This window comes from Carassius gibelio, chromosome B7 (assembly GCF_023724105.1).
Source record: "Carassius gibelio isolate Cgi1373 ecotype wild population from Czech Republic chromosome B7, carGib1.2-hapl.c, whole genome shotgun sequence".
NCBI lineage: Eukaryota > Metazoa > Chordata > Actinopteri > Cypriniformes > Cyprinidae > Carassius > Carassius gibelio.
The window spans coordinates 11,990,687-12,016,534 of NC_068402.1; the positions used below are offsets into that span (position 1 = coordinate 11,990,687).

The following is a 25,848-nucleotide window of genomic DNA, read 5'->3' on the forward strand; positions in this document are numbered from 1 at the left end:
TGCAGGCTGAAGATCACAGCTAGTGCCCATGAAAAGACACATGCAAATTTACAGTTCCATTCCCTATTTCTGTTTTGTTTAACTTTGTGTAACATGCATCCTGCAGAAACAACCTTATGTCATTCAGTAGTGAGATCCTGAGCTGCATGATAAGAACAACAATGCTATTACAAAACATCAGAAACAAATTCATCACATGTAAAAGCTTTATTTTACTACATACAAGTAAACCGAAATCAAGTTCATCTACAAACAAGTCAAACATAATCAAGTTCATCAAACATCTACAGAGGTTTCTCCATATATTCAAGTAACAGAGAAAAATAATAAATATGGTAAAAAGGTTTGAAAAAAAAAACGTAACATAAACACCACATGAATCGCATTATAGTCTTAAAAGTGCAGAAGAGAATGAATGTAAATGATTTTAACTATCCTGCTTAAATAAAACTGACTGATACTGACTACAGATAGTGTTGTAAGAGAACTGTTGCATTCTTCTCATTTGGAGAGCACACTTTTAATTAAACTACCAACCATTTCTTTTCCCTCCCTTATGAGATGATCATTGACGCAGACCGTAAGCTGCATTTGCACCTTTACACTCCATCTGAATTAATTTTCTGGTAAACAAATGTAAGGAAAAAATGTGCCAATTGTTCATATATCAAGATTTCAAGAAACATCAGTACCTCTTTGGTTTATCTTTAAATTGCAGTACCACAGTTAATCTATCTAAGGAGTCATGAAGACACTGAACCAATTGATTTGTATGACACGCAGGTATTACAGCACAATATTGCCAGACTCATTAGAGCTTTCTCTAAAATGAGATGAACGAATGTAAAATCTATACATCTCAAGGTTAACAGGAAATCAATGCTTAAATTCAGTTTACAGTCAATTTCTTCAAACACGGGTTCACAGTTATAGCATTATTGTTTTCTTTTTAATGGAATAAACATTAAATCTGCCAAAAGTACAGTTTATAAAGAGAAAAAGGTAAGATCAAAATGAACCATTGTCTTGAATCATTGACTTTCAAATATTATTTAAAAAATAATTTCTTTCATATTCACTGAAAACAAAATTTCATAGTTGTTATTTAAAATCTGAATTTAAATAATTGAACTGTTTTTATTTTCTTCTTCTTATTATTATTTTATTTTAGCTCCATCGATAACCAATTCATAAGAGCTGGAAACACAGAAGCCAATGTGAACAGAAAAAAGTGAAAGATAAAGACTTAATTAACTTCTAATTAACTGGCAATAGTACCATCCAAACTAGAATGCAATGGAGTATTAAAATGCAAGTCAAATTATGCAGTTGTTTATCAATTACACAAGGAAATGATTGCTAACTATAGCCATGCATATAAATTCTAATTATACAATAAACAATGCACATGAATAGGCACGCCACAGTGTCCAAACTAGTGTTTTCTTCATTTCAATACCATCTGCCTTAGACCAAAGGAAATAAATTCATTGGTAATGTTAGATGTCATCTTGCTCTGTGCATTGAAATCTGCATACAAAAAGCTGGTTGTTCAAACATGGGGCGATTTGCACAGTGCATTCCAGTCAAATTTCTACACTATGTTATCTCAGCACTCACAATAAGAGGAAAAAATGTTTTGAGAGTATAAATGCAGAAGATACACAGAGAAATTTATACAAAAGCATAATAAATACAGCAAGCTCTGATAGGAAAGCACTGCTTCACATAGGTACTAACTTTAAGGCAAAATAACCATTGAGTTTTGGAATTTCAGGTGGTGTTTTGATCAGTAAAACGTCTATGACAGGCCTCAGAAATTACAGCATTTACCATGCCAATGAACATTCACCATCTATTGTTTTTTTTTTTTTTTTTTTTTTATTATTATTTTTTTTTTAGATTTTATATTTATTCAAAACTTCAAAATAAAAAGCTAAAATATCAACCTCTAGCAAACATCGATAAGTAAACAGACTGTTATAGGTTTTGTAAGTGCAATGGCCAATCACTTAAGGTAAATACAAATCTACAGCCCATTTTGCCCTTTATGAATGGTCATAATATTTCACAGTGTTAAAAACTGGAGATGTTCTCACAGAACCATTGGAGTCGTATTAGCTTATAATGTGTCACAAAAAATGCATGTGGCATAGAAAAAAAACCTACAATGAATTCCTCTTTAAAAAAAAAACACTTTCAAGATTCCTGTTACCCAAATAAATGGATATAATCTTTAAAAAAAAAACACTTTCAAGATTCCTGTTACCCAAATAAATGGATATAAAACTAAATTCCAGCAACTCTGAAGAGTACCACTGTTTGAATCTTGTGTGCCAGACAATGAAGGGTCTGTGGTTGCACTTTCGTTGAATTTCATCATGCAGCAAATGGATATCTATTGTGTCTTATTACTATAATCAAATAAGAAATCAGCATTTCCAGTATCAAACTGTTATTTCATTGGATGCACAAGTCTAACTTTTTTGGTAGTGACACTGGGGGTACACCAGCACTACCATTTAGAAGTTTGGGATTTTTCAATACTTTTTTAATGTCTTTTTTTGACAAAGGATGCATTTATTTAATCAAAAATACAGTTTATGAGAAGTATTATTACAATGTAATATAACTGCTTTCTATTGTAATATATTTTATAATGTAATTAATACCTGAAATGGCAAAGCTGAGCTTTCATTAGTTATTGCTCCAGTTTTCAATTTCATATGAAAATTTTTTCAAGATTCTTTGAATTCAAAAGAACATATTTGATTTGAAATGGAAATCTTTTATATCATAATGAATGTCTTTACTGTTACGTATTAATTTCATGCATCCCTGCTGAATGAAATTATTAAGCTCTTTCAAAAAGAATTTTATTGACCCCAAACTTTTGAAGGCTAACGTACCAAATACACGTTACCTATTTAAAAGTAGGCTTTTAGCAGTATGTCTGACACACTGCAATCACTTACATAATGTGCACTGCTAAGTTTTTTTGTAATATACCATGACTCATCATGCACAGGGAAGCAGCATTTTCTCACTTCTCCTCCATTTAGTGAGTTTGTGCATTTAGCTTCCATACGGCATGCTTGAAACATTATATCACCCCAACCATTGCAATGTTCTCACAGACCTCTTCTTCACTCTGGAACTCTGTGTTGTGTAAAATAAGAGTGCAGAAGGGCAAGATGGAGGAAGGAAGAGTAGATGACAAAGTAGTGTGTTGTGTGTCTTGATATCCCTTCTCCTCTAGTAGTGCAGCACAGAGGCCCGTTGAGCCAAAATGGGTCAGAACTACTGACCTTGAGGCAAAAAGGTGCAACTAGCTTACTATCTAAGTCTTACTTTTGAATCAATCTGCTCTAATGATTGATTCCGAAATAGAATGGTCCCATCCCAATCCTTTTCCACCAACCTCTTTCCCCCACGGTCTTCATTCCTGAGTACTGAGGGCTCCCTCTTTACTGGAAGCCCTCCAGCAGCTTGGGGTTGTTGGGCTCGAGGGAACTGCCGAAGATCCAGCAAGTCTTTGTATTGGATTTCAGGCCTGATCATGCGTAGGCAAGCTTCCCACGTGGCGTTGTCTAGTCCCGACTGCAACTCGTAACCCAAGATCTTCACTAATCCACTCTGGAAAGGACGGATGGTCTTGTCCCGGATGCGACTGGCCTCTATGGGGCGGCCGCCATCACGCAAGCAGATGCGAGTGAGAACTTCCCGTTTGGTCCTAAGCAGGGCCACCTCAGACTCCATCCTACTACGCCCGAAGCGATCTACATCCTGCCAGAAAGTGAGATTAAAAGCTTGGTAAAGGTGCCAGTCGAGTGCATTCCATTCACGTAATTTCAATCTTTGCTTGTCTGTTAATGCCAAAGGAGCTGGAGCTGCAGCCTTGCCCACCCATCCTGATCTTCCACTGGGCATCTGCTGCCTGGCGTTCAGGCTAAAAGAAACCACAGCATCTAGAGGCCAGCAAAGAGCGTGACGGAGCAGCACCATAGATTGATCGAAGTACTCTGAGATAAGGATGAGCTTGAAGTTCCGACGCACTGCGGCCACACCGCGCTTGGCCAGCGCAAAGCTGAAGTTGGAGGTATGATCCAGACCAAAATCAAACCACATCAGGTTGCGGGCATAATGGTTGTTTCGGACTCTGGGGTCATAGTACTTATAGGGGTTGTCTGCAAAATCAGCCAGTCCTTTGGCACGCCTGAAGGCAGGAGCAACATTTTTATAGTAGGCATAGGAGGATTCAGCTAGCGCCACAGGGTCTCGAAGGATAGAGAAATAGAAGGTGTCAGCTGGCATGACCTTCTCAACCTGCAACAAAAGTAAAAAAAGAGAATCATACTAAAAAAAGAAACAACTTTAATCATGTAACTGAAATCAAATATTGAATGTAAATCTTCATAGAAGGTATCTATAGCTTTTCTGCTTAGGTTTCTATTTAAAGAAAATAAAGATGCATCAATCAAAAGAATCCGATTATAAAAAACTTGCATGATTATTTGGTACTTATAATTAATAAAAACATAAATATATTTGATTTGATTTACGCTTTTTTGATGCTAAAACTGAATTACACCAGAAAAACAATATTAATACTAAAGAAGCAAATCCATTTTATTGCTTGGACCCCTAAATAATTAATCAAATCTCTACAACCACAGAGTGATTTTCAAAAGATCTTTTTGAGAAAATGCCAGCTATTATGTGATGTACCTCTGGTCTGTTGAACCGCATATGATTTCCCATAATGTCAAATTCTGCCACATGAGGGCCTCTGTATCCTTTCACCCTCTGAGCGATAAATGGCAGTGGGTAGCCAAATTGGTACCCCACAGGTAGGGCAAATTTAAGGCCCCGCTCCTCTCCAAAGCGATAGAGCAAATTGAGAACGGTGCTGCTTGCCGTCTTATGAGTCTTCAGGAACATGATGTGGGTGTGTGGCTGGCAAGACCCGAGAGAGTCCCCTTGGGAATTCTCAGAGGGAAAAGAGTAGATGGAGTGAGGTCTCTCTGGCTGCATCCAGCTAATGTGGAGAAAGAACAAATTATGTTGTAAAAATGATAACGAGAACAAAAACGAATCTCCCGTTCCACTCGATATACAAAGAAAAATGGCAAAATGGAGAGTGAAATGAACTAAAGAAATTAAACAAGACAAAAAGGCCTGCCGGGTTACAGATAATTAAACAAGAGTGATAATTAGGATGAAGTGATTATGGAAGTAGAGAATAAACAACTTCAAAGAGAATGGCTGAGAATAGATTAGCCTCAAATAATGAATTCGGTGATATTCTGAGAATGTGATATGAATATCATCACTTATTATTGCTAGGAGGAACATTATATATTATTAGAATAAATTAAACAAGAATACCAATACAGACAGTACTCTTTGGAGCAGCATTAAAATTAGTAAATGATAACAGACATTATAACAGACGTTATAAGGGGGGCTGTGGGTGTGGTAAACTGTTTAAGTGAGAACTGAATTTCTTTCTCAGAAAAGCCAGCCACAAATGATTTTTTTTTTTTTTACAGTGGATTACTAAAGCATTATAAATTTTTCCAGCTGGAAATAATCCAGAAACATTTAAGCAACATTATTTCTTAACTTTGGGTGATAAATGACAAAAATATGTAACCAAGCAATGTGCTTTATAAGAATCCAGTTCAAGATAACAAGACAAAGGAATGAAGAAGGAATAACAGCATTTTCTTACCTCTTGTTGAAGATGACTCCCAGAAGTTGTCCCGCAAAAGCGATGACAACAAATATCAGAAGTGCTTTCCATACGGGCCCCAACCGATAACATCCCAGCCACCGCATTCTCCTATGACCAAGAGAAGGAGGTTTAGCATGAGTTTTTACATCGTGCAGCACAGAAAGAGAGTGAAATGTTCCTTAATAGAGCATGAAATCATAAAAGACCAACAAAAGGACATTAAAGGAGAAGAATGTGAGCATGTGAAGTGTGAAATGTGCAAGAAAGGAGAAACCATAATTGGAAACACAAAAGGCACATTATGAAAAAGAGCCGCGTCTGAAAATGGAAGACAAGCGACAGGAAAAAAGAAGAGACATACACGTGTATCTTTTGTCAGATCAATTCCACATATATAATAAACACACACAGCAAGCTTGAAGGCTGTAATCAGAAACTCTTTCCATGCCTGATGCCTCTATTATCCATCAGCAACCTAAACTCTCTGCCACACAGGCTTTTATCAAAGCAAACAGACTTTTGTCCAATTCTTTTTGCAAACTATGTCTGCATTAAAAACGGCTATAGAGGAAAATTAGAGATGCAAAAGGGCATGTCTCAATACGCTTGCCTTGTATTGCTAAAAAGGGTGATGCAGAATTCGCTCAGACAAAGACAGAAAGCCGCTGTATTAAATCACAGCATTCGCTGCCAGTCGCCGCTCTGAGCCTGACACACTTACCGAGCTGACCGTCTGAAAACCATGATAAAACCCGGCCGGTATCACTATAGATCGGCGCTTGGTGACAGCAGCTACGGTGCATCTCGGCCGATGCCTTTCAGATCTGCTCGACGGCGTCTGTGTAATGGAAGAGCTCTCTCCGCGCATCCATGGTCCGACAGCAGAACACCTGCACGACTGCACTCGACTGCGTTAGATTTCCAGTTTGCTTGAGGTACGTGTGCTTCGCTTCAGCTTCTCGATGACTCGAAGACCAGCAGATATTTAGACAGAGAAAAGGACTGCTTTGTGTTTAGAGGTGAATGTGGGCGGGTGTTTAGGGACCAGTCTGCTGCTAGCTACGTGAGTCGAAGCCTGACGTCAGATCAGCTCTTTGCAAGCACTAAATACAGATTCTCTGAAAGGATCCGCGCGGACGTGATTGAAAGCGAAGCATAAAAGTAAACAGCACATCCATCACTTCAGATTTAGATTTCCACGTTTAGCCTACTCCCCGATGTCATAAAACATTATGATAAGTACACATGCAGTGTTTTTATCGTAAGACAAACAACTATTACATAATACAGTATGTAAACTATATGATTTGAATGCATCAAATATTTCTACAACTTCTCGTACGCCTATGATTTGCTTAAGCTTACTTAAGCTTAAGGCCGTTTTATTTAACAAAGGTAACTTCGTTATGTGGAACTTATTATGTTCCTCCCTCTGGTAATGCAGTAGCTAAAAGCGGCATAGCATTATTCATGTCTGTGTTCATCAACAACTTCAACGTTCACCCAATTAACTGGAGTGGATCTAATTGATTACTAACATTTTCTCTAAACATTGACACCATACAATTCTTAAAACACTTTATCATTACTGATGTAAGAGCAATTGGTCTAAAAATCATTGTTACGAGCCGTTTTTGGCACATTAATGAAATGAGACTTCTTCCAGATTGCGGGGATTAACTTAGAATCAATAGACCTTTGAAATATAGAGCATACAGTTGACAATTCCTCTGCACAGACTTTAAATAAAAAGCACAAGATACCATCAGGACCAGTGGGTTTCTATGGAGCCAGAAGAGTCTCAATAAAGATAAATGCACACACTACATTCACATATGCACACACAGGATTCATAGATGCACACACATGATTCATAAATACACACACAAGATGCACAAATGCGCACAAAATTCACAAATGCACACACAAAATTTAAAAAGCACAGAAGATTCACAAATGCATACAAAATTCAGAAATGCACACAAAAATCAGAAATACACACACAATTCAGAAATGCAAACAACATTTACAAATGCACTCAAGATTCACAAATACACAGGACAAGATTCAGAAATGTATTTCTGATGCACACACACATATATCTTGATTCACAAACTGCTTGCGGTCTGTGAACTTTACTGCATTTGTGTGTGAATTTTGAGACTCCCCTGACTTGGCTCCACACACAAATGCTTTTTTTTAAACAGGGAATGATCAGCAACCAATCAGATATCTCCCTTCTTTTAGCCAATCACAAGAATGCACCCCATGTGGGGGGATTGTTTACTTATAAGCCAATCACATGAACGTGTTCACACAGCAATTGTATTAAATTGTATGAAAATACAGATGTTTAGATTACAATTCAGGTTTATTTTTTATTATTTTTTACTAAATATAAATGTAAAAATGTCTCAATACATATAGCCCAGTGACTGCAGAAAAAAAGTTAACCATGGATTCATAAATTTGCAATAGGCAATTATTTCATTTTATCGAAATATTTTAATGTAAGTAAAAAAAAAACTTTGCTGCTTGAGGAAAGTGAATCGTTCGCTGAGGAAAGTGAGTCGCTCGCTGGGTGAGGAAAGTGAGTCGTTCGCTGAGGAAAGTGAGTCGCTCGCTGGGTGAGGAAAGTGAGTCGTTCGCTGCGTGACTCGTGAGGAAAGTGAATCGTTCGCTGAGGAAAGTGAGTCGCTCGCTGGGTGAGGAAAGTGAGTCGTTCGCTGCGTGACTCGTGAGGAAAGTGAATCGTTCGCTGAGGAAAGTGAGTCGCTCGCTGGGTGAGGAAAGTGAGTCGTTCGCTGCGTGACTCGTGAGGAAAGTGAATCGTTCGCTGAGGAAAGTGAGTCGCTCGCTGGGTGAGGAAAGTGAGTCGTTCGCTGCGTGACTCGTGAGGAAAGTGAGTCGCTCGCTGGGTGAGGAAAGTGAGTCGCTCGCTGCGTGACTCGTGAGGAAAGTGAATCGTTCGCTGAGGAAAGTGAGTCGCTCGCTGGGTGAGGAAAGTGAGTCGTTCGCTGCGTGACTCGTGAGGAAAGTGAGTCGCTCGCTGGGTGAGGAAAGTGAGTCGTTCGCTGCGTGACTCGTGAGGAAAGTGAGTCGCTCGCTGGGTGAGGAAAGTGAGACGTTCCCTGCGTGACTCCTGAGGAAAGTGAGTCGTTCGCTGCGCAAAGTGGGTCGCCGGCTGTGTGAGGTAAGTGAGTCGTTCGCTGAGGAAAGTGAGTCGTTCGCTGCGTGAGGAAAGTGAGTCGTTCGCTGATTGGCTTATAAGTAAACAATCCCCCACGTGGGGTGCATTCTTGTGATTGGCTAAAACAAGGGAGATATCTGATTGGTTGCAGATCATTCCCTGTTTAAAAAAAGGCATTTGTGTGTCGCGCCAAGTCAGGGGAGTCTCAAAATTCACACACAAATGCAGTGAAGTTCACAGACCGCAAGCAGTTTGTAAATCAAGATATATGTGTGTGTGCATCAGAAATACATTTCTGAATCTTTTCCTGTGCATTTGTGAATCTTGAGTGCATTTGTAAATGTTGTTTGCATTTCTAAATTGTGTGTGTATTTCTGAATTTTGTGTGCATTTCTGAATTTTGTATGCATTTGTGAATCTTCTGTGCTTTTTAAATTTTGTGTGTGCATTTGTGAATTTTGTGTGCATTTGTGTATCCTGTGTGTGTATTTATGAATTATGTGTGTGCATGTATGAATCCTATGTGTGCATATGTGACTGTAGTGTGTGCATTTATCTTTATTGAGACTCTTCTGGCTCCATAGGTTTCTTTGGATATCTTTGAACACATCTGTTTAAATAGTGATTGAAACTGGTCTCAATCAATCAACAACCTATTATCCCGCAAGTCAATTCTAAATATAGACCTCAGTTCCATTTTTACATTCTAGATCAAAATTTGGATTATCAAACCTCAAGAAGAAACCGTTCAAATCATCAGCTTTTTGTGAATTTTTTAAAAGTAAACATTAAGAAAAAATAGGAAATCATCTTTGATCCTAAGAGTATTTGTGATCATATGCCTGTATCTGTTTACAATCAAGAAATTACACAGGTGCAATCATACAAATATTTAGTAGTGCATATAGATAAATCTCTTACGTGGGACATTAATGTTAATTGGGTTTGTGAAAGATTTCACCAAAGATTGTATTATCTATGTAGATTGTGGTTTTATGGAGTTGACAGGAAAATGATTTATGTCTTTCATCAGTCTATATTATAGTGTTATCAGGTATGGTTTGTCCACCTATTATAGTAATCTTTCTGTAAAATCCAAATAAAAGATACTGTATATTGTTCAAACTGCTATGAGAATTATATGACTGAAAGACTAACCCAGTATTCAAACTCTGTACTAGCAATCTACATTGAATGAGGATAAAAGGATGCTAAGTAGCCCGTCTCATGTACTCTATCCCTGTTTTGAAGTCTTACCCTCTCGAAGAAGGTCTAGAATTTCTTGGTGGAACAGGTTTAAAAATGTGTTTATACTACTGTCAATCAGATTGTTGATTACTGAGTATTGAGGTTTATGCCTTTCTGTTTCTCCGTGAATGGTTGATGTGTACTGTATATTGTGTATATACTGTTTTTAATTTTTAATGTATCAGGTTCTTTTGAAATGTTGGAAATCGAGTCCACTACGAATTTCAATAAACTATATTTAAATTTCAACCTTTTGACAAGTCTAGGTCAGCTAAAACTTTGAAAAATTATATAGACCTAAATGATTGAAACCATAGCATACTTGGAACTTTATTTATTTATTTATTTTTACCAGAAACTATATATTTATATTATATTCTAAATTATACCAACTATCAGGGCTGGACTGGGACAAAAAATCGGACTTCATCTAGACCGGCCCACCATGCATGTAACATGCGCGCACACACACACACACACGCACACACACACACACACACACACACACACACGCACACGCACACTACATGTCTATACATACATTAATCTGGATGTAAAATTACTGATTAGAATGTATTAAGTATCAAAACCAAGAAAAAACTATTAAAATAATAAACAAAGAAAATGTAAATTATTTTATCAGGCTTTATTTTAAATATCTAAAGGTCTTCATTTATGTGCTTCTTATTATTCTAATAGAAATATTAATGCTTAGGGTACACAATTTCTGCTGTAACTATATTTCATGTGCTGCAACATAACACTTTTTTTTTTATATTAATTCACACAAATTACCTCTGACCTGTTGGCTGCTTATAGTAGGCTAGTATTAAGACCACTGAACTATAGTAAGCATTATTTATGAAGACCACCAATATACAATAAAATAAAAGAGTAATTAAGACAAAGAACGTTGTGTAGTGATTTATTTTAAATTTTTCATAACATAATCAAAGGCCTTTAAAAAGCCGCAGCATAAATGGCTGCCCACTTCTCCGTGTGTGTGTTCACAGTGTGTGTGTGTGTTCACTGCTCTGTGTGTGTGCACTTCGGATGGGTTAAATGCAGAGCACGAATTCTGAGTGTGGGTCACCATACTTGGCTGAATGTCACGTCACTTTATTCAAATGCAGAGCTCAATGCTAGGGTTCAGAACTTTTCTTGCCCTGCCAAAAATAAATACATAAACAAAGATAAAAATAAAATTGCTATTGTTTTCTTTGTAAATAAGCTGCAATCTCATTTCACATTTGTAATTTCAATACCACAATAAACACTAACTATTAAGTTCAAACATTAATGAAGACAAGTGAACAGTCAGTAATAAAAATGTTAAAAAATTATCATAAATAGCACAGTTTTCAGGTACAGATATTGCATAATCAAATGTAAAATACTTTAGGTGAAAATATAATAAATATGTACTGTAGTGCACATATTTAGCAAAATACTCCTTTCTTATGGCTATTTTTCAATCTCAACTAACCTGCTATGGTCTTTAAAGGGCTTTCTTGAGGTAAATGTAACATTCTGAGAAATAATTGTTCTCCTGCTGTTTTGACTGATAACTGATCGATATTATTTCTGAGGCATATATAAATTTCTGTAAGTTGTACTGTATCTTTAAACAGAAAGTAACAGATGATCGGTTTACTTGAACTGAGGCACTAAAGCGATCTGTCACGTCACATTCTCTGACGCCAAAACGGTATTGTCTGAATTTTGTAATAAAATAGACAGAACTTGAGAGCTGAGAATTTTAAATGTAATTTATATAGATCAGTGAGTGGTGGCATATTACAGCTGGAATATCCTAACTTTTTGAAACAAAACAATGCAGTAGCCTACGTGTATCATTACATTTCTGTCTCACCTCAGCAGTCAAGTCCCTCCCTGCTGACGTCTTCACTTAAGTCTTTTGCCTTCCAGCAAATAATTTATTTATCTTGACACATTTGGTGGCATCTGCCTCAAGTGCTTGTCGTTTTCTCTCTTTCAACGTTCGGCTCCTCCTTTACGCTTAGTTATTTTATTATTTAACATATTGAATTTCGTCGCAGTTGTAAAGCGGCCGCTTTTCAAGGCTAGAACTTGATTCTGATTGGCCAATGAGCAGTGAACACGTCACGTCTCGCAGCTCGCATCAGCATCATGAGCACGCGTCGTTTTATCTGTTCTTTATACTGCTTTTAGTAATGTTTTAAATAAATTATTGTGACTAACGTGAAAAAAAAGCATTTTGCGGCTTCATGAGAGAGACACGTAAGGCCGGAATTGGACTGTACAAAAATATACTTACGAATATATTTGCGATAAATAATGATTTAAAAACAAAATACATAACGCACCGGCCCAACCAGACCACAGCCCACCGGGAATCTCCCGGTAGTCCCGATGGCCAGTACATGCCTGCCAACTATACTAAATAATATGCCAAATTAAAAAAGCTTTCAGAACCTTGTTTTTTTTGTGTGTGTGTGTGTCCCTGCACCACAAAACCATTCTTAAGTTGCTGGGGTATATTTTTAGCAATAGCCAAAAAAAAACATTGTATGGGTAAAAATTATTGATTTTTTTCTTTTATGCCAAAAATCTTTAGGATATTTAGTAAAGAAATATCAGAGAAATAATTTTTGTAAATTTCCTACTGTAAATATAGAAAATCTTAATTTTTGGTTAGTAATAAGCATTGCTAAGAATTGATTTGGGCAAATTCAAAGGCGATGTTCTCAGTATTTAGATTTTTTTGCATCCTCTGATTCCAGATTTTCAAATTGTTGCATCTCGGCCAAATATTGTCCGATCCTAATAAACCATACATCAATGTCATTATTTAGTCGGCTTCCATATTATGTATAAATCTTAATTTCGAAAAATTGACACTTGAGACTGATTTTTTTGTGGTCCAGGGTCATGTTTATACTTTAATGTCAGTTATCTGATAGCAATATAACATTATAGTGATCGTACATTTTAAAGTCACAATGTAAATGATGTGAAACTGAGTGAAAAAAATGGTAGATTGTTGATTTAATGGAGGCAGATGTGAATGTGAGATTGCAGTTGATTGTAAAAAAAGCTTTGTTTAAATGCAGATGAAACGATCAGAGAAATCCAGCATATATCATCAATTCAAGCCAATAACTCATAAATTAAATGAAAATCTGTTTAAAATTGGTTTCGATGAACTCATAAAGATTTATTTGTTCATGAGTCAGACGGGTCGCTCTGTGTTCAGTGTTGCCTGGAGTGAGGACAATGCAACAAAGAGATGCTGAAAAGCAGAAAACATTGGCATGAACTCTGAAGATGTAATTAACTAACACCCCCTCACCACTTGAAATCTAATAAAACTGCAAAACTGCATCAGGGATTCTTGGAATGACAAATAGCTCCAAAGCCAATAAAACTCAATAAGCATCTCTGTTCCAAACATCTCCTAAACAATTCACTTAAGGAAGGCCCCAGATATCTGGGTGATCCAATCACAGATGCCCATTTATACCTTGTATACAGAGATAAAATCTTGTGTGAGCACTTGTCAAATTTTGTTGAGGGAAAGGATTCTGATGTCACCACATACACATAACTGACAATATGTAATGGTTTGGGTTAGTTTGGACTGAGTTTGTATGAGTTTTGGGTTCGAATCCACCCAAGTGAAGTCAGAGTCTTTAACCAATCAAGTCCAAGACAATTCCAAGTCCCAAACAGCAAAGTCAGAGTCCAACGAAACACTATTATTTATTAGTATCTAAACATTGTTTTAACCTTTACAACTAGAAAAATGTAATGTCTCTTTAAATGTAACAAAAGCAAACCTCTATTGCATTGCTTCCCAAACCTGCCCCCCTGCACAGAAACTGTTGTATGTCTCTCTTATCTACCACACCTGATTCCACTATTCAGCTCGTTAGTAGAGACTGCAAGAACTAAATTGTGTGTGCCCGATTAGGGAGACATACAAAATGTGCAGGCCAGGGGGTCCTCCAGGACAGGGAAGCACTGCTCTGTTGTATCTTGCCATTTAGAATTTAATTGATTTTAAAATTAATTAGAGTCCTGCTTTGCTTAGCAAACTTAAAGTAACAGAAGTTATTGCTGAATTGATTTATGTATTGTGACATATTTCAGAGTGAAACATGTTTTAGATTGAGAATAATGAAAGGGAGGGACATGGCTTTATCCATCATAAAAATAAATGTATAAATTCAAGGGTAAATTCACCTTTTATCTCAATAAAAAAAAAACAAGCTAATAAAAGTATGAATTTTTAATAATAAAAATAAGTTTGTGTCAGGTTATTCTATTCATCAGTGTTTGAACCATTAAAAAACAAACCGCATTTCAAATAGCCTACAACAGACATTTTATGATGCAATAAATGTAAAAAATAATCATCACTGTATACTTTAAATATAGATTATTCTTATTAAAGTTAATAATTGATTCAGTCAAGAGCAGTGATTTCCTCTTTTTTTGTTCGCTTAACATTTATGATGCAGTCGGCGGCTGAAGGGTTTACACTGCTGCTTTAAGATCTGACACATAGATCAAATATTTTGAGACATTTATATTTCTCGCAATTATATTTCTGCTCAAGTTCACTTAAGACTAAACTGATTGCATTTCCATGAATAGTCTCCAAGGAGTGCATTTTGACAACTTTTTATTTAAGTGTGTAGCAATAACAGAACATGCACACTGACATGCGATTATTGCATCCAGCTGCTGCTGAACACAGAGTGATTATAAGTAGGCAGCAGGGGCAGTGCATATTCAGGTTTTTGCTGAGGAGTTGAGCTGGTGACTTGGCTGCTCAGCGGTGGCACAGAAGCTGTGGTGACAGGATGTGACATCCCCATTACCTCCTTCAGGGAATGAGGGTTACAATATGTAATTGAGACGCTGAGGCTATACCCTGGACTTTACACATATGTGGTCCACTTGGGTCTCGCCACATGGAACCTAGCCCTCTACTGGTTCTCATAGGTTCATTGACAGACAGGGCCTCCTATAGGGACTCTCTGGAGTGGTTTTACCAAGTTGACGGGAAGCTGGGGTGTCTCAGTGCTTCTACCCATTTGAGGTGAGAGCACAGGAGAATATCGGCTCCACACGAAGGCTATAGAATTTAATGAACATATTGGGGGTCGTCCAGCCGCAGCTCTACAAATATCTGTCAGCGTGGTGCTGTGAGCCAGCACCCAGGAGGATGCAACACTTATAGTAGAGTGAGCTTGCAACCTGAACAGGCAGGGCACACCCTGTACCTGATAAGCTGGCATTCCCCTTCTGCTGTCCTCCGTGGCAGACAAAGAGCTTATCTGAGGTCCTGAAGCTTTGCACCCTTTCTACATAGCATCGCGATGCCCGGACGGGACGGGGCAAAGCTAGGGCTGGGTCTGCCTCCTCTGGGGGCAGCGCTTGCAGGCTCACCACCTGATTCCTGAATGGAGTAGTGGGAACCTTGGGCACGTAGGTGGGCCGAGTCCGGTCTCAAGTACCCCAACTCTATTGTTTTTGTCATGGTTTCTAATTTTAAGATCGTTATTGTGTTTTATCCTCACATGGTCTTATGCAGTATCACATTACTGGTCTTCCAAAGATACATAATTTTTTTTATATCCCCACAATGGTAAGGAGTAAAATGTTGTTAAATTTGCCAAGCAACTGTATTACCAGAAACACAACAGCTGTCATTGCCTCAGGGGCAAAACTTATCATGAACTACAAATTGATGCAAACAGACAAATGGTTCTTGCACAATTTATACACTTTCTAGAGAAATCTGAGATTGTTTGTATGTTATTGTAGATTAAGGAACAAGTAATATTCAGAGATATTTATGGGTACCAAAGACCATACCAGGACCTCACCATGTGAATTTCAAAAGGAAGAGATCAGGTTTAGGTTTCCTGCATTTGGTTTCCTGCCTTGCAAAAGATAAACTTTGTTTGCTGGCTTTCACCACTTTTACTTCATTGGTAATGTTCTTAATCTTTGATGTAAGTGAAATTAAACCAGATTGACAGTTTTGTAAAACTCTTAAAAATAAAGGTGCATAAAAGTTATAAGGTTCTTCACAGCGATGCCACAGAACAACCATTTTTGTTTCCACAAAGAACCATTCAGTCAAAGATTCTTTAAAGAACCATCTCTTTCTTACCTTTTTATAACATGAAGAACCTTGTTTCGCCACAAAGGACCTTTTATGAAACAGAAAGGCTCTTCAGATGTTAAAGGTTCTTAATGGAACTGTGGCAGGGGAGGCGTGGAATTGCCAGCAGTGGTTTGAATTAAACGTATGCGCAGGTGGCGCGACTTTGTTTTATTTTTGTTGATTAATAAATTCCCACGAGCCTCAGAAACGCCGACCCTGGTCTCCTTCCTTCTTCTACAAAAGAACTTTATCACAGGAACCATTTAGACAAAAAGGTTCTTCTACTAGGGCATCGTGAAGCACCTTTATTTTAACGAGTGCATGCCTGTTACAATTAGTTGCCATTTAACACATTTTTCTAAAGCAGATTGCAGTACACTAATTGCAGGAACAGTGCCACTAGAGCCAGTTAGATTGTGCTCGCATAAATATATAAAATAAAACAATATAGAAGTTGGTCACTGTCTTGAAGCAATACATACTGGTTGCTATTAAGCATCCTTAGATTCTTCAAACCTCTTGTAGTAATTATTGTTGTGTATCTCTTGTATCTCTATATACTCTATGATAATCAACTGGCTGAATAGAAAATTGCATATGAACCATGTTTCAGATTGTTTGCAGAATCACTTCCCCTGTTATCGCACTTCATGCAGCTGAGAATGCAGTAAATCTCAGGACAAACTGTCTGTAGCCTGAATTATTTGCATGAAAAAGTTGATATATCTTGATGGCTCTATTAGTTTAAACATTTTTCAAAAGCACAATTTTGCATGGTTTTGCTTCATTGCGGTATTATTATGCAAATACAACAAATGCAAGCCATTCTCACTCCAAACTCATCACATATTGACGTTTGGTCGGGACACTTTGGAGTCACTTTTTGAAATACAGGATACCTCTTTAGCTTCATTTTTCAACGTGCAGGGTCCTCTATTGTTTTAAATAAGAAAGCCTTGGCATCTGTATGTGGATGCGAATGGCACTGGGAATTTTATCATCATGATTAAACATTGGGTAATAATATTGCCATTATTGCATATATGTTGGTGTGTGATTTTTCAATGTAAACGGTCACAACAGTTTTATTGATATTACATTATTTACACATTTATGAGCACGTAACCCAACCCCTGCCCCTAAACCTAACTTTTGTCTATAAGAAACAAGCTATAAGAGGGATAAACAACTACAAACATAATTTGTTAAAAAATTATTAATATTCCAAGTCTTCTGAGGCAAAACTATTGATTTGTGAGAGGAATACACGTGATCGCCTTTTCCATCTGCTGTAAAGCTCATACTGTGTGCTAGGGATGGATGCACCCATCCCTAGCACATAATGCGAGTATCAAAAGTATTATACTCTATTAAAAATATCAGTACTAAGGTGTGTTTTTTTTTTACCATTGATTGTATTTAACAAAATAATTTTGTATACATTGAATTGGATGAATAACCCATGTTAGTGAATAACTGTGTGGGACAGAATTATTTTCCTACTCATCTGAACACATGCAAATGATGCAAGACAGAACCAATCAATCACAGAGAGTGTTCACTCACTTCCAACGGTGCATTCAAGCAGGGCTGCAGTCTGTGCACAATACATATTCAAAAACTGCCTTAAGTCAGCCTTGGTTGTAAAATGCTATTTGCCCATGTGTGTCTGATGTCCGATTGTGTCATGCTACGTGAGTATCTTTTTGAATGGGATGTGAGTGCATTAACAGAGCAGGATCGTTTTCAGGTATTACCTTATGTTTAACTCTCTTCTTCACATAAAGATATCGTATGGCTTCTGAAGACTTGGAACGCAACACAACTTGTTTGTAATGCTTTTATACTACTTTTCCATTTCCATCATTTTTTCCAATAAATACCTGTGAAGTGTTTTCTCTTCCCCTTTATAACTTGATTGTTTATCTATTTTGCAATCCTTTAAATGATATAGTTGCATTTTATTAATTGCATTATGTCTGGATCCTATCACAAGAGATTTGTGCGCATTTTTTGAGTGTTCAACAGGTTGGCCTACTGAATAACATTAACTAAAGGAAGTCCTTTACAAGCATGCCTATATATAGACTTAAACCCTATAATCGTTTAACTGTGGTAGACCTCTGGCCCATCACCAGATACCTCTGCCTTCTTAGCATCAGTGGCATGACAGTTTGTTCAAGCAATCTAGAGAATATATGATGGTTCCTTGAAAAGTGTATTTCTGTGTGAATGTTTTCTTTTTAAGAAACAAAACTTGCAATATACAGTGAAAAATCAGAGCAATATAATATCATCTGGAAATACTGGTGCACCTCTTTTGCACTGAACTGGTGTATAGTTACAATTTGAAAAAGCTGTTTTCTATAGACACACACACACACACACACACACACACACACAAACACACACACACACACACACACACACACACACACACACATGTGCAGAAAACCATAAACAAGCAAGACAGGCTTCAAGGCCAAACATATCTGCCCCACTTTCTCCATTCACAACTTTAATATTTTATTAAGCCGAGACTGTCACTGTTAGTTCAGAGCCTCAATAATCAAATAGTGGGGCTAATTTTACAATGCAAATGACAGAACAAGCATTGTGTTTATATTACATGACAATTGCTATGTGCCATTTATGTGGCATACATTCAAGTGCATATTTATATTTTAAAAAATTAATTTCTTTAGATTGTCAATGACTTTTTATTTATACAATGTGACTCGGTTAACATAAAAATTATAGAACACAGCCGTTTTTATTTAAACCTAAAACTCTGGCATACCTCAAATATTGTGTGGAGAGGGAACAGTTGTTGTTTTCACTGTAGTTGCAAATCTGGACTGCTGTAAGAAAGGCAAAACCTGTGCAAGGACCACTGCAGACAACTGAACACAAATGAATCATTACACAGTCCCGTAACTGTGCACCTTGATTCATTACCTGTTTTTGATGGTTATTATCAGTGTATTATGTACAATGTTACAAACAGATATTAGTACTTCAATAGGTTGGCATATTTACACTAAAACAGTTAATGAAAGAAGTTTTTGTAAAGTCTGTAAAATCTAAAATGTTGTTACCATATTTTTTATGGTAAACCTCTGGTAACCACAGCTGTCAATGACGAATAGAAGGTTAAAAAAAACAGTATTTATTTTAAATAAATAATAAATACTATTTAAAATAAATTTATTTTAAATTTAAAAAGGTAATTTTTGTTTTCAACCTTGAAGACAAATCACACCTCAACCACATACTAAAAATACTGTAAAAAGAGCATATCAAAATTCAAGAAAAAACTCACTACCTCAGACATCTTAAGATGGAGGTGCCTCTGCTGCTAACTTGACTCTTCATAATGCTCTTGAGCTTTCTCTTTCTCTGTTTAAAATTACCCATCACAAGGGAAGTAACTGGAGAAGACAACTCCTCCAAACTATAAAAAGGCAATGTTTTACATACAAAAAAAATAAATAAAAACTGAAACAATTGCTTCATCCCTTTTCGTGCAGAAAACCATAAACCAGCAAGACAAGACAGGCTTCAATGCCAAACATATCTGCCCCACTTTCTCTAATCACAACTTTAATATTTTATTAAGGCGAGACTTGTTCAGAGATAGCCTCAAGAATCAAACAGCAGGGTCAATTCTATAATACAAATATCATATAATTTATTTTGATTGTGTGTGACTCTTTATTTAACCAGCATCACTCACTTAAAAAACTACAATGACAACAACAAAACTATAAAATACATCAGTATTTGATGCTTTATTTCAGTTTAGGCCAATTGGCTCAAAAAAAAAATCAAGGCTCTAAACGGTCAAAATCTCAAAATGCAAATTCTCCTATAAATGTGCCAAGGAGAGCAAAATAATTTGCAGTGAATGTTGACTTTTGATCTGAACGCTTTATGTATTATATATAAGTCACATGGGTCACTTTTATGATACTTCTATGTGTTTTGTTGATTGTTTTTGTCAATTTGGAGCTTAAGAGCTTCAGACTTCATTCATTTTCATACTAAAATAAGTGTCCAGGATATTCTTTTCAAAATTACAGTTTGAATTACACAGAACCAAGTCAATTAACCAAGTTTGGAAAGACATGAGGACGAATGAGTAATAACATACTTTTTGGGTAGTTCGCTGTCCCTTTAAACTATTTGTAAGGGAGACAAACTCCAGAGCAACACAACAGTTGGTCCTTTGCAGAAACCTGCCTCTGTGTGGAAAACTGGAATTCTCAAAGAAATCTTTTCTTAGAGCGGAAAACAGTCCAGCCTTGTCACACAGAACAAAACACTGCTTCTAAAACTTAGCAGCTGCTAAACAAGCTTACCCTCACTAATCGACCCCACAGCCGAATAATCTACGGAATTACTCGGGATGACTATAGCAACTGAAAAGCGCTTTAGGGTGGATGTCTTTAGACCATATGTTGTCCCGACACGTACACAAAACATAAGTACGCGTAAACAATCATAAGACAGAATAAAGTGTCAAGCTGAATCGAAGAGCATGTGGTTTTCAAGGGGAAATATCCCCAACAGTGTCAATGTACAGTAGTAGTGTGTGGTCAAAGCGTCTGTCAGATGGATAAAAATACCCAAGACAATGATTAATTCGTGTTTTTCGGTTTGCATTATCAGGTCTACTCACCCAGAATGTGTTCCAGAAGCAAACTGTGGTTGTTTCTTTAAAAAAATGTGAGATCGCTCAGCACTCCAGACTTCTGTGAATCGAGTCTTCCGTTATCCACCAACATGCACCAAATGCAACAAAGTTTTGTGTTGATAAACTGCCCACCACGTAGAGATGCTTAACTGCCCTCCAAACTACAACAAATACGCCTTTCCTCATTTAAGAAGTTCCTCCCGTCTGTCTGCAAAGACAATCCATCTGTCCCAACCCCCATCCATTAGGCTACTGTATCCCCGTCTGTCTGTCTGCCGCGCGGCGCGGTGAGGCGCGCTCTCTACAGTCCACACGGAGAGTGTAACTTTATCCTTGCTGCAATCTTGATACCAGGCTACATTTTCGTTCTGTTGCTGCTGCAATAAAAGGGATAGTTATGTGGGGAAAATCATTTATTCATTAAAGAGATGTGTGTCAATATGTGTGAATAAATAGAAATAAAAAGAAGTAGGCTAGTTGACAACATTTTGGTTAAAAATTAAATATTCAAAATATAATGTGTAAATTAAATGTAATATATATATTTATAAATAACATATAAGGTGAAAATGCACACACACACACACACACAAATTATTTTAGGTTTTAAAAAGTCATGTTAGAAAGTTACTAGATTTTTCAATCACATTTTTAGCTTCAGTATTTTCACTAAATTGCCCTGTGATGTGACAAATAAATTTTTAGAAGTTAGATATTTAGAAGAGATATTTTCTGCTGCCTGATGTGATGTAATCTCAACTGAAGTATATTTAGTACAGTCACGCTACTCTATATATAATATAGGCTTATAACGCACTTACTGTACATATTTCTAGATTTGTATTTTTTTCTCTCATGCAAAATGAATGAATGTGAAGGAAGTAAATAAAGGATCTATTGCTTTCCTATGAGACTGAAGAACTGGCAACTCCAAGGTTTAGTGTGTCACTGTACACCCAAACTATGCGACCCCCATCTGTTGCACTCGCATACAATATCCAAAGCCTAACAAAAGCCCCATTCATCTCTGAGCTCTTGCTCTGCAGTTGATACGGAATAATGAACCTCAAGGTGGATTCTGGGGATCACAAGGCTCACACTAGTTTTCATCGTAAGAAACCTGATTGAGCTTGGGCACACAGCTAATTCTGTTCAGTAGTTTGTTTGAGAAAAAGGCTTAGCACAGCTATGGCCAAATTTAGTTTGTATGTATTTAAATAACAAGCTTCAAGAGAAAAGACGCAAGTGAGCACAGGAAGACTGAGCAGCCAGAATAAAGGGGCCAGTCAAGGGATAAATGTCGGCCATCACAGACCTGTTTTGTCTTGTTAAAAATAGTTCACTGCCACCTGGATGTATGGTGAACATGAGTGGGTGCAGATTTAACACTTAACTATGAGTTACCAGTCAAAGACGTGTTCAAACACACCGGTGCCCCAATGAAACAGCTGGAAGTCTGGAAATGTACCCATCTCTATCTACCCTTCACTTTTCAGGAATGAAAACGAGTCTTGGGAAGATAGACCCTTGGAGGGTAGGTTGCCCTTTTATTATTATTCATTTTTAAATGTTGCATGAGATTAAATATTGCCTCCTGGTTTTGTTTTACTTTGTACAAAATTCAATACTATGTTAATCCTGGATAAGTTCTATTTCCTTTCAGACTCCAACCTGCACTAATTCCAAATCTACATGAATTACACTCTTTATCTATTATTAACTAGAATGCTAGACTATGTTTTATAGTAAAATTAGCTTTCAGTGTAAGAGAACACTAAATAATCCATTAGGGGGCAGTCAGTGCCTGCTTTGGGAGGAGTCATCTTGTTTTAGCATGTAACTAGTAACTGTGGTACTGTGGCTAGTAAATAATGACATCTAGTGGCTGTTTTAAGTAATAGCTTAATTTTCAGACAATATGAATCAAACATATATTTTGTTTGCCTTAAAGGAATAGTTCACCCAAAAACACAAATATGCTGAAATTTACTCACCCCCACCAGGCCATCCAATATGTAGACGAGTTTGTTTCTCCATTGGTTTAGATTTGGAGAAATTTAGCATTACTTATTGACAATATGGATCCTTGATTCTTTGATAAGTTGTTGATCTTGTGCTCTTTTCTCTTTGGTATGCTAAACTATCCATCAATAAATTGGCAAACCTGAAAAAGTTTTTTCCTTTTTTCTGTATTAACACAGTTTATTGAATGTTATGTTCCGTTTCAAATAGTTGGAATTGTTAATAAATACAATAGTATTGGTATGTACAAAATGTTGAATTGGAGTAAATTAATTTAGAAGTGGCTGTGATGCTGTTTGAAAAAAAAAATCTAAATTCTAACAATATTTGCTTTTCAGTGGAATAAAGAGCCAATTCTTATGTGTGACAGATTAAATGCAAAAAGACAAACTGATCAGTGTAATTTTCTTTTTTTTATTCACCTTTATTACAAAAGTTTTGAAAATACAAAATCAATACACAGTTCTGATTTTTCATAAAGAAAATCAGTTTTAACTGCTTCAATATGAGGTACTAGTCAGACTCCTCTGTTCTTGTAATATACAAGGATGGAGTATATTCTTCACAAATGATCTTCTCAGTTCTACCCTTTCTAAGTCACCATTAGTGATTTGCATATTGGATAGAGAAACATGCATAAAATCCCCTAAAACCCACAGTACACCATGTCTAAAACCCATCTAGTAAAAAAAGAGAGAAAAAGCAAAGTAAGGTATTATAAGCTTTCCCTACAAGTGGTCAAGAAAGCAATACTAGTCAACAAGGGCAGCTTTGGTGTCATTTGTGATCATATCCTCAAAACATTAACATAGCATAATTTGCTTCTAAGCATGCAGTACAGTGCTTTAAATGATACCACACAACCCCATGGGACTTTGTAACTGGATATGATGCACCCCTTTGAGTGGAAAGCACTCAACCTCTCAAGAGAGCAAATGTAATGGAAACCATTAGGTGGAAGAGGGCAGGCCAAAGGAGGGCAAATGGGGGGCTGGGCTACATTCATTCACCAGGGTCTCCACATTGAGGGATCAGCTCCTGGAAAGAAAGGGGGGAGGGCCGATCGTGCTGGAGTCTGAGGGGAAGGAGACCTGGGGGGAGAGGACTGTTCGCGTGGTCTCTCTCTATTCGGTGGGACTCTGGGAGAGTGAGTGGGGCTGGAGGGTGGGGAAGGAATTGGAGGGGTGTGCAGGTGGAAAGGACGGGGGTGTAAGGAGGCCAGGTTTAGAGGGGATTGGGTAGGGGATAGAGGAAGAGGGCTAGGGGTGACAGCAGAACTTGTGCCGCCGGCCTCAGTGCTGACATGGGGAAGAGATTTCAGCAAGTGGTTTAGCAGACGAGCACCCAGAGTCTTGTCCATCCCAGGGCAACTCAGGAGCAGGTTGTGCACCTCATGCATGCATTGAATATAACCGCTACTGTATCTTTGTCGAGACTCAAACCCAGTGCCTGGACTGATGCTACCGCCTGGAAATAAAATATAATTTAACCATGGGAGTGATTTGACCTCATGTAAACAATCATGAAATTACGTTTAAAGACCAGTAGGGTTTGTTTGTATGTTTGAAATAATACTAACCTCAAATACGTGTGAAAAAAAAGGTAAGATATGATTTTAGGATAGTCTAACCTGAACCTCTCTGAAGATTCTCCATGTGCTGGACTGTTATCTCAAGAACATCTGCCTTCTCCAATTTAGATTGCTGAGGAAAAGGTGAGAATTTTTTTTTTATATACAACTACTTTTTTAATTATTATTTATTTTAATACAAAATAATAAAATAAGTAAAATAAATGTATTAGGTATATATATATATATATATATATATATATATATATATATATATATATATATATATATATATATATATATATATATATATATATTATTATTATTATTATTATTATTATTATTATTATTATTAAAATGATTGCTTATCTGGGTCACTTACATCCAAATTGTAGGCATCCACCATAATACCCTTTAGCTGCTCAAGGCTTGAGTTTATCCTCTCTCTGCGTTTCTTCTCTATCAAGGGTTTCCGCAGCTAAAATGATAAACAAGACAGTTTTAGGGTGTATGAAATATTCATTAGACATCCTCAACCGATTCATTAGCACACATTTGACAACACGTGCCAGTTCTGTAAGGTGAATGTCTGAGGTGTGAAATATTAATTGTATATCCCAAATTATTATTTGCATGTCAGTATGTTAACATAACTAGGCATATACTTGAGATTTGAGCACTGAATGAGGAAAAAAAACATGCTATTTAAAATGTATTTTCACTTATAAGGTAACCTACTTATAAAATCTAAAACTAAGATACTATATACACTGTGGAAATAATATTGAGATTAGCAAAACAGATACATTGTTTTATTAAACAGAGCTATATATTTTTTTCAATTTAGCTTTTATCTTTTCCAATTCATTCTACGTTCTTATATTTATATCGCTTTCTATATGTATCCCGCTTTGAAATAGTTAATAGTTGTATACATGAAAACAACACAAAATTACGATAATGGCACTACCTTTCGCTCTTCTTTTGCGTTGAAATTCTTCTCCGGACCATTGCCGATGTTAGAGGCCGTCATTTTTCTGCCGATCAGGGATTTTTAGAAACCTTTCGCTTTCCCACGACTATTTACGAAACTAGAGTTTGCAGTGGGGTAAACTTGATAAATCTTGAAACTAAACAGGGTCGCTTAACCTCGTTTAACAAGTACTCACGCTCCCCACCAAAACTCCACCCACCGAAATTACCATGACAATACATGGGTGCT

General features: G+C 36.9%; 2 protein-coding genes across 3 annotated transcripts; both read right to left on the reverse strand.

Annotated features, from left to right (window-relative positions):
• Positions 1–192: 192 nt before the first annotated feature.
• On the reverse strand, positions 193–21,244 carry gal3st4 (galactose-3-O-sulfotransferase 4). 2 transcript variants are annotated; one of them, XM_052561200.1, is made up of 4 exons: positions 21,020–21,244; positions 5,735–5,845; positions 4,729–5,038; positions 193–4,326 (listed from the first exon to the last, which is right to left on the reverse strand). In XM_052561200.1, the coding sequence occupies exons 2-4, from the start codon at positions 5,839–5,841 to the stop codon at positions 3,337–3,339; spliced, it is 1,407 nt and encodes a 468-aa protein (XP_052417160.1). In that variant the 5' UTR covers positions 5,842–5,845; positions 21,020–21,244; the 3' UTR covers positions 193–3,336. The 2 variants fall into 2 exon arrangements, with proteins under 2 accessions (XP_052417160.1, XP_052417159.1); XM_052561199.1 differs by lacking the exon at positions 21,020–21,244 and adding an exon at positions 6,459–6,862.
• A 2,217-nt stretch (positions 21,245–23,461) lies between these two features.
• Positions 23,462–25,803, reverse strand: her8a (hairy-related 8a). Its single transcript, XM_052561712.1, has 4 exons — positions 25,597–25,803; positions 25,009–25,104; positions 24,687–24,759; positions 23,462–24,523 (listed from the first exon to the last, which is right to left on the reverse strand). The coding sequence occupies exons 1-4, from the start codon at positions 25,657–25,659 to the stop codon at positions 24,063–24,065; spliced, it is 693 nt and encodes a 230-aa protein (XP_052417672.1). The 5' UTR covers positions 25,660–25,803; the 3' UTR covers positions 23,462–24,062.
• Between the last annotated feature and the right edge of the window lie 45 nt (positions 25,804–25,848).

Excerpts from the sequence above, each read along its gene's own strand:
- gal3st4 (XM_052561199.1), bottom strand. The coding sequence starts at position 6,481 with ATGGTTTTCAGACGGTCAGCTCG. Across the intron at positions 5,846-6,458 it reads GTTTTCAGACGGTCAGCTCG|GAGAATGCGGTGGCTGGGAT; the intron begins GTAAGTGTGTCA and ends TCTTGGTCATAG. Across the intron at positions 4,327-4,728 it reads TGCGGTTCAACAGACCAGAG|GTTGAGAAGGTCATGCCAGC; the intron begins GTACATCACATA and ends CTTTTGTTGCAG.
- her8a (XM_052561712.1), bottom strand. The coding sequence starts at position 25,659 with ATGACGGCCTCTAACATCGGCAATGGTCCGGAGAAGAATTTCAACGCA. Across the intron at positions 25,105-25,596 it reads ACGCAAAAGAAGAGCGAAAG|CTGCGGAAACCCTTGATAGA; the intron begins GTAGTGCCATTA and ends TTATCATTTTAG. Across the intron at positions 24,760-25,008 it reads TGGATGCCTACAATTTGGAT|CAATCTAAATTGGAGAAGGC; the intron begins GTAAGTGACCCA and ends CCTTTTCCTCAG.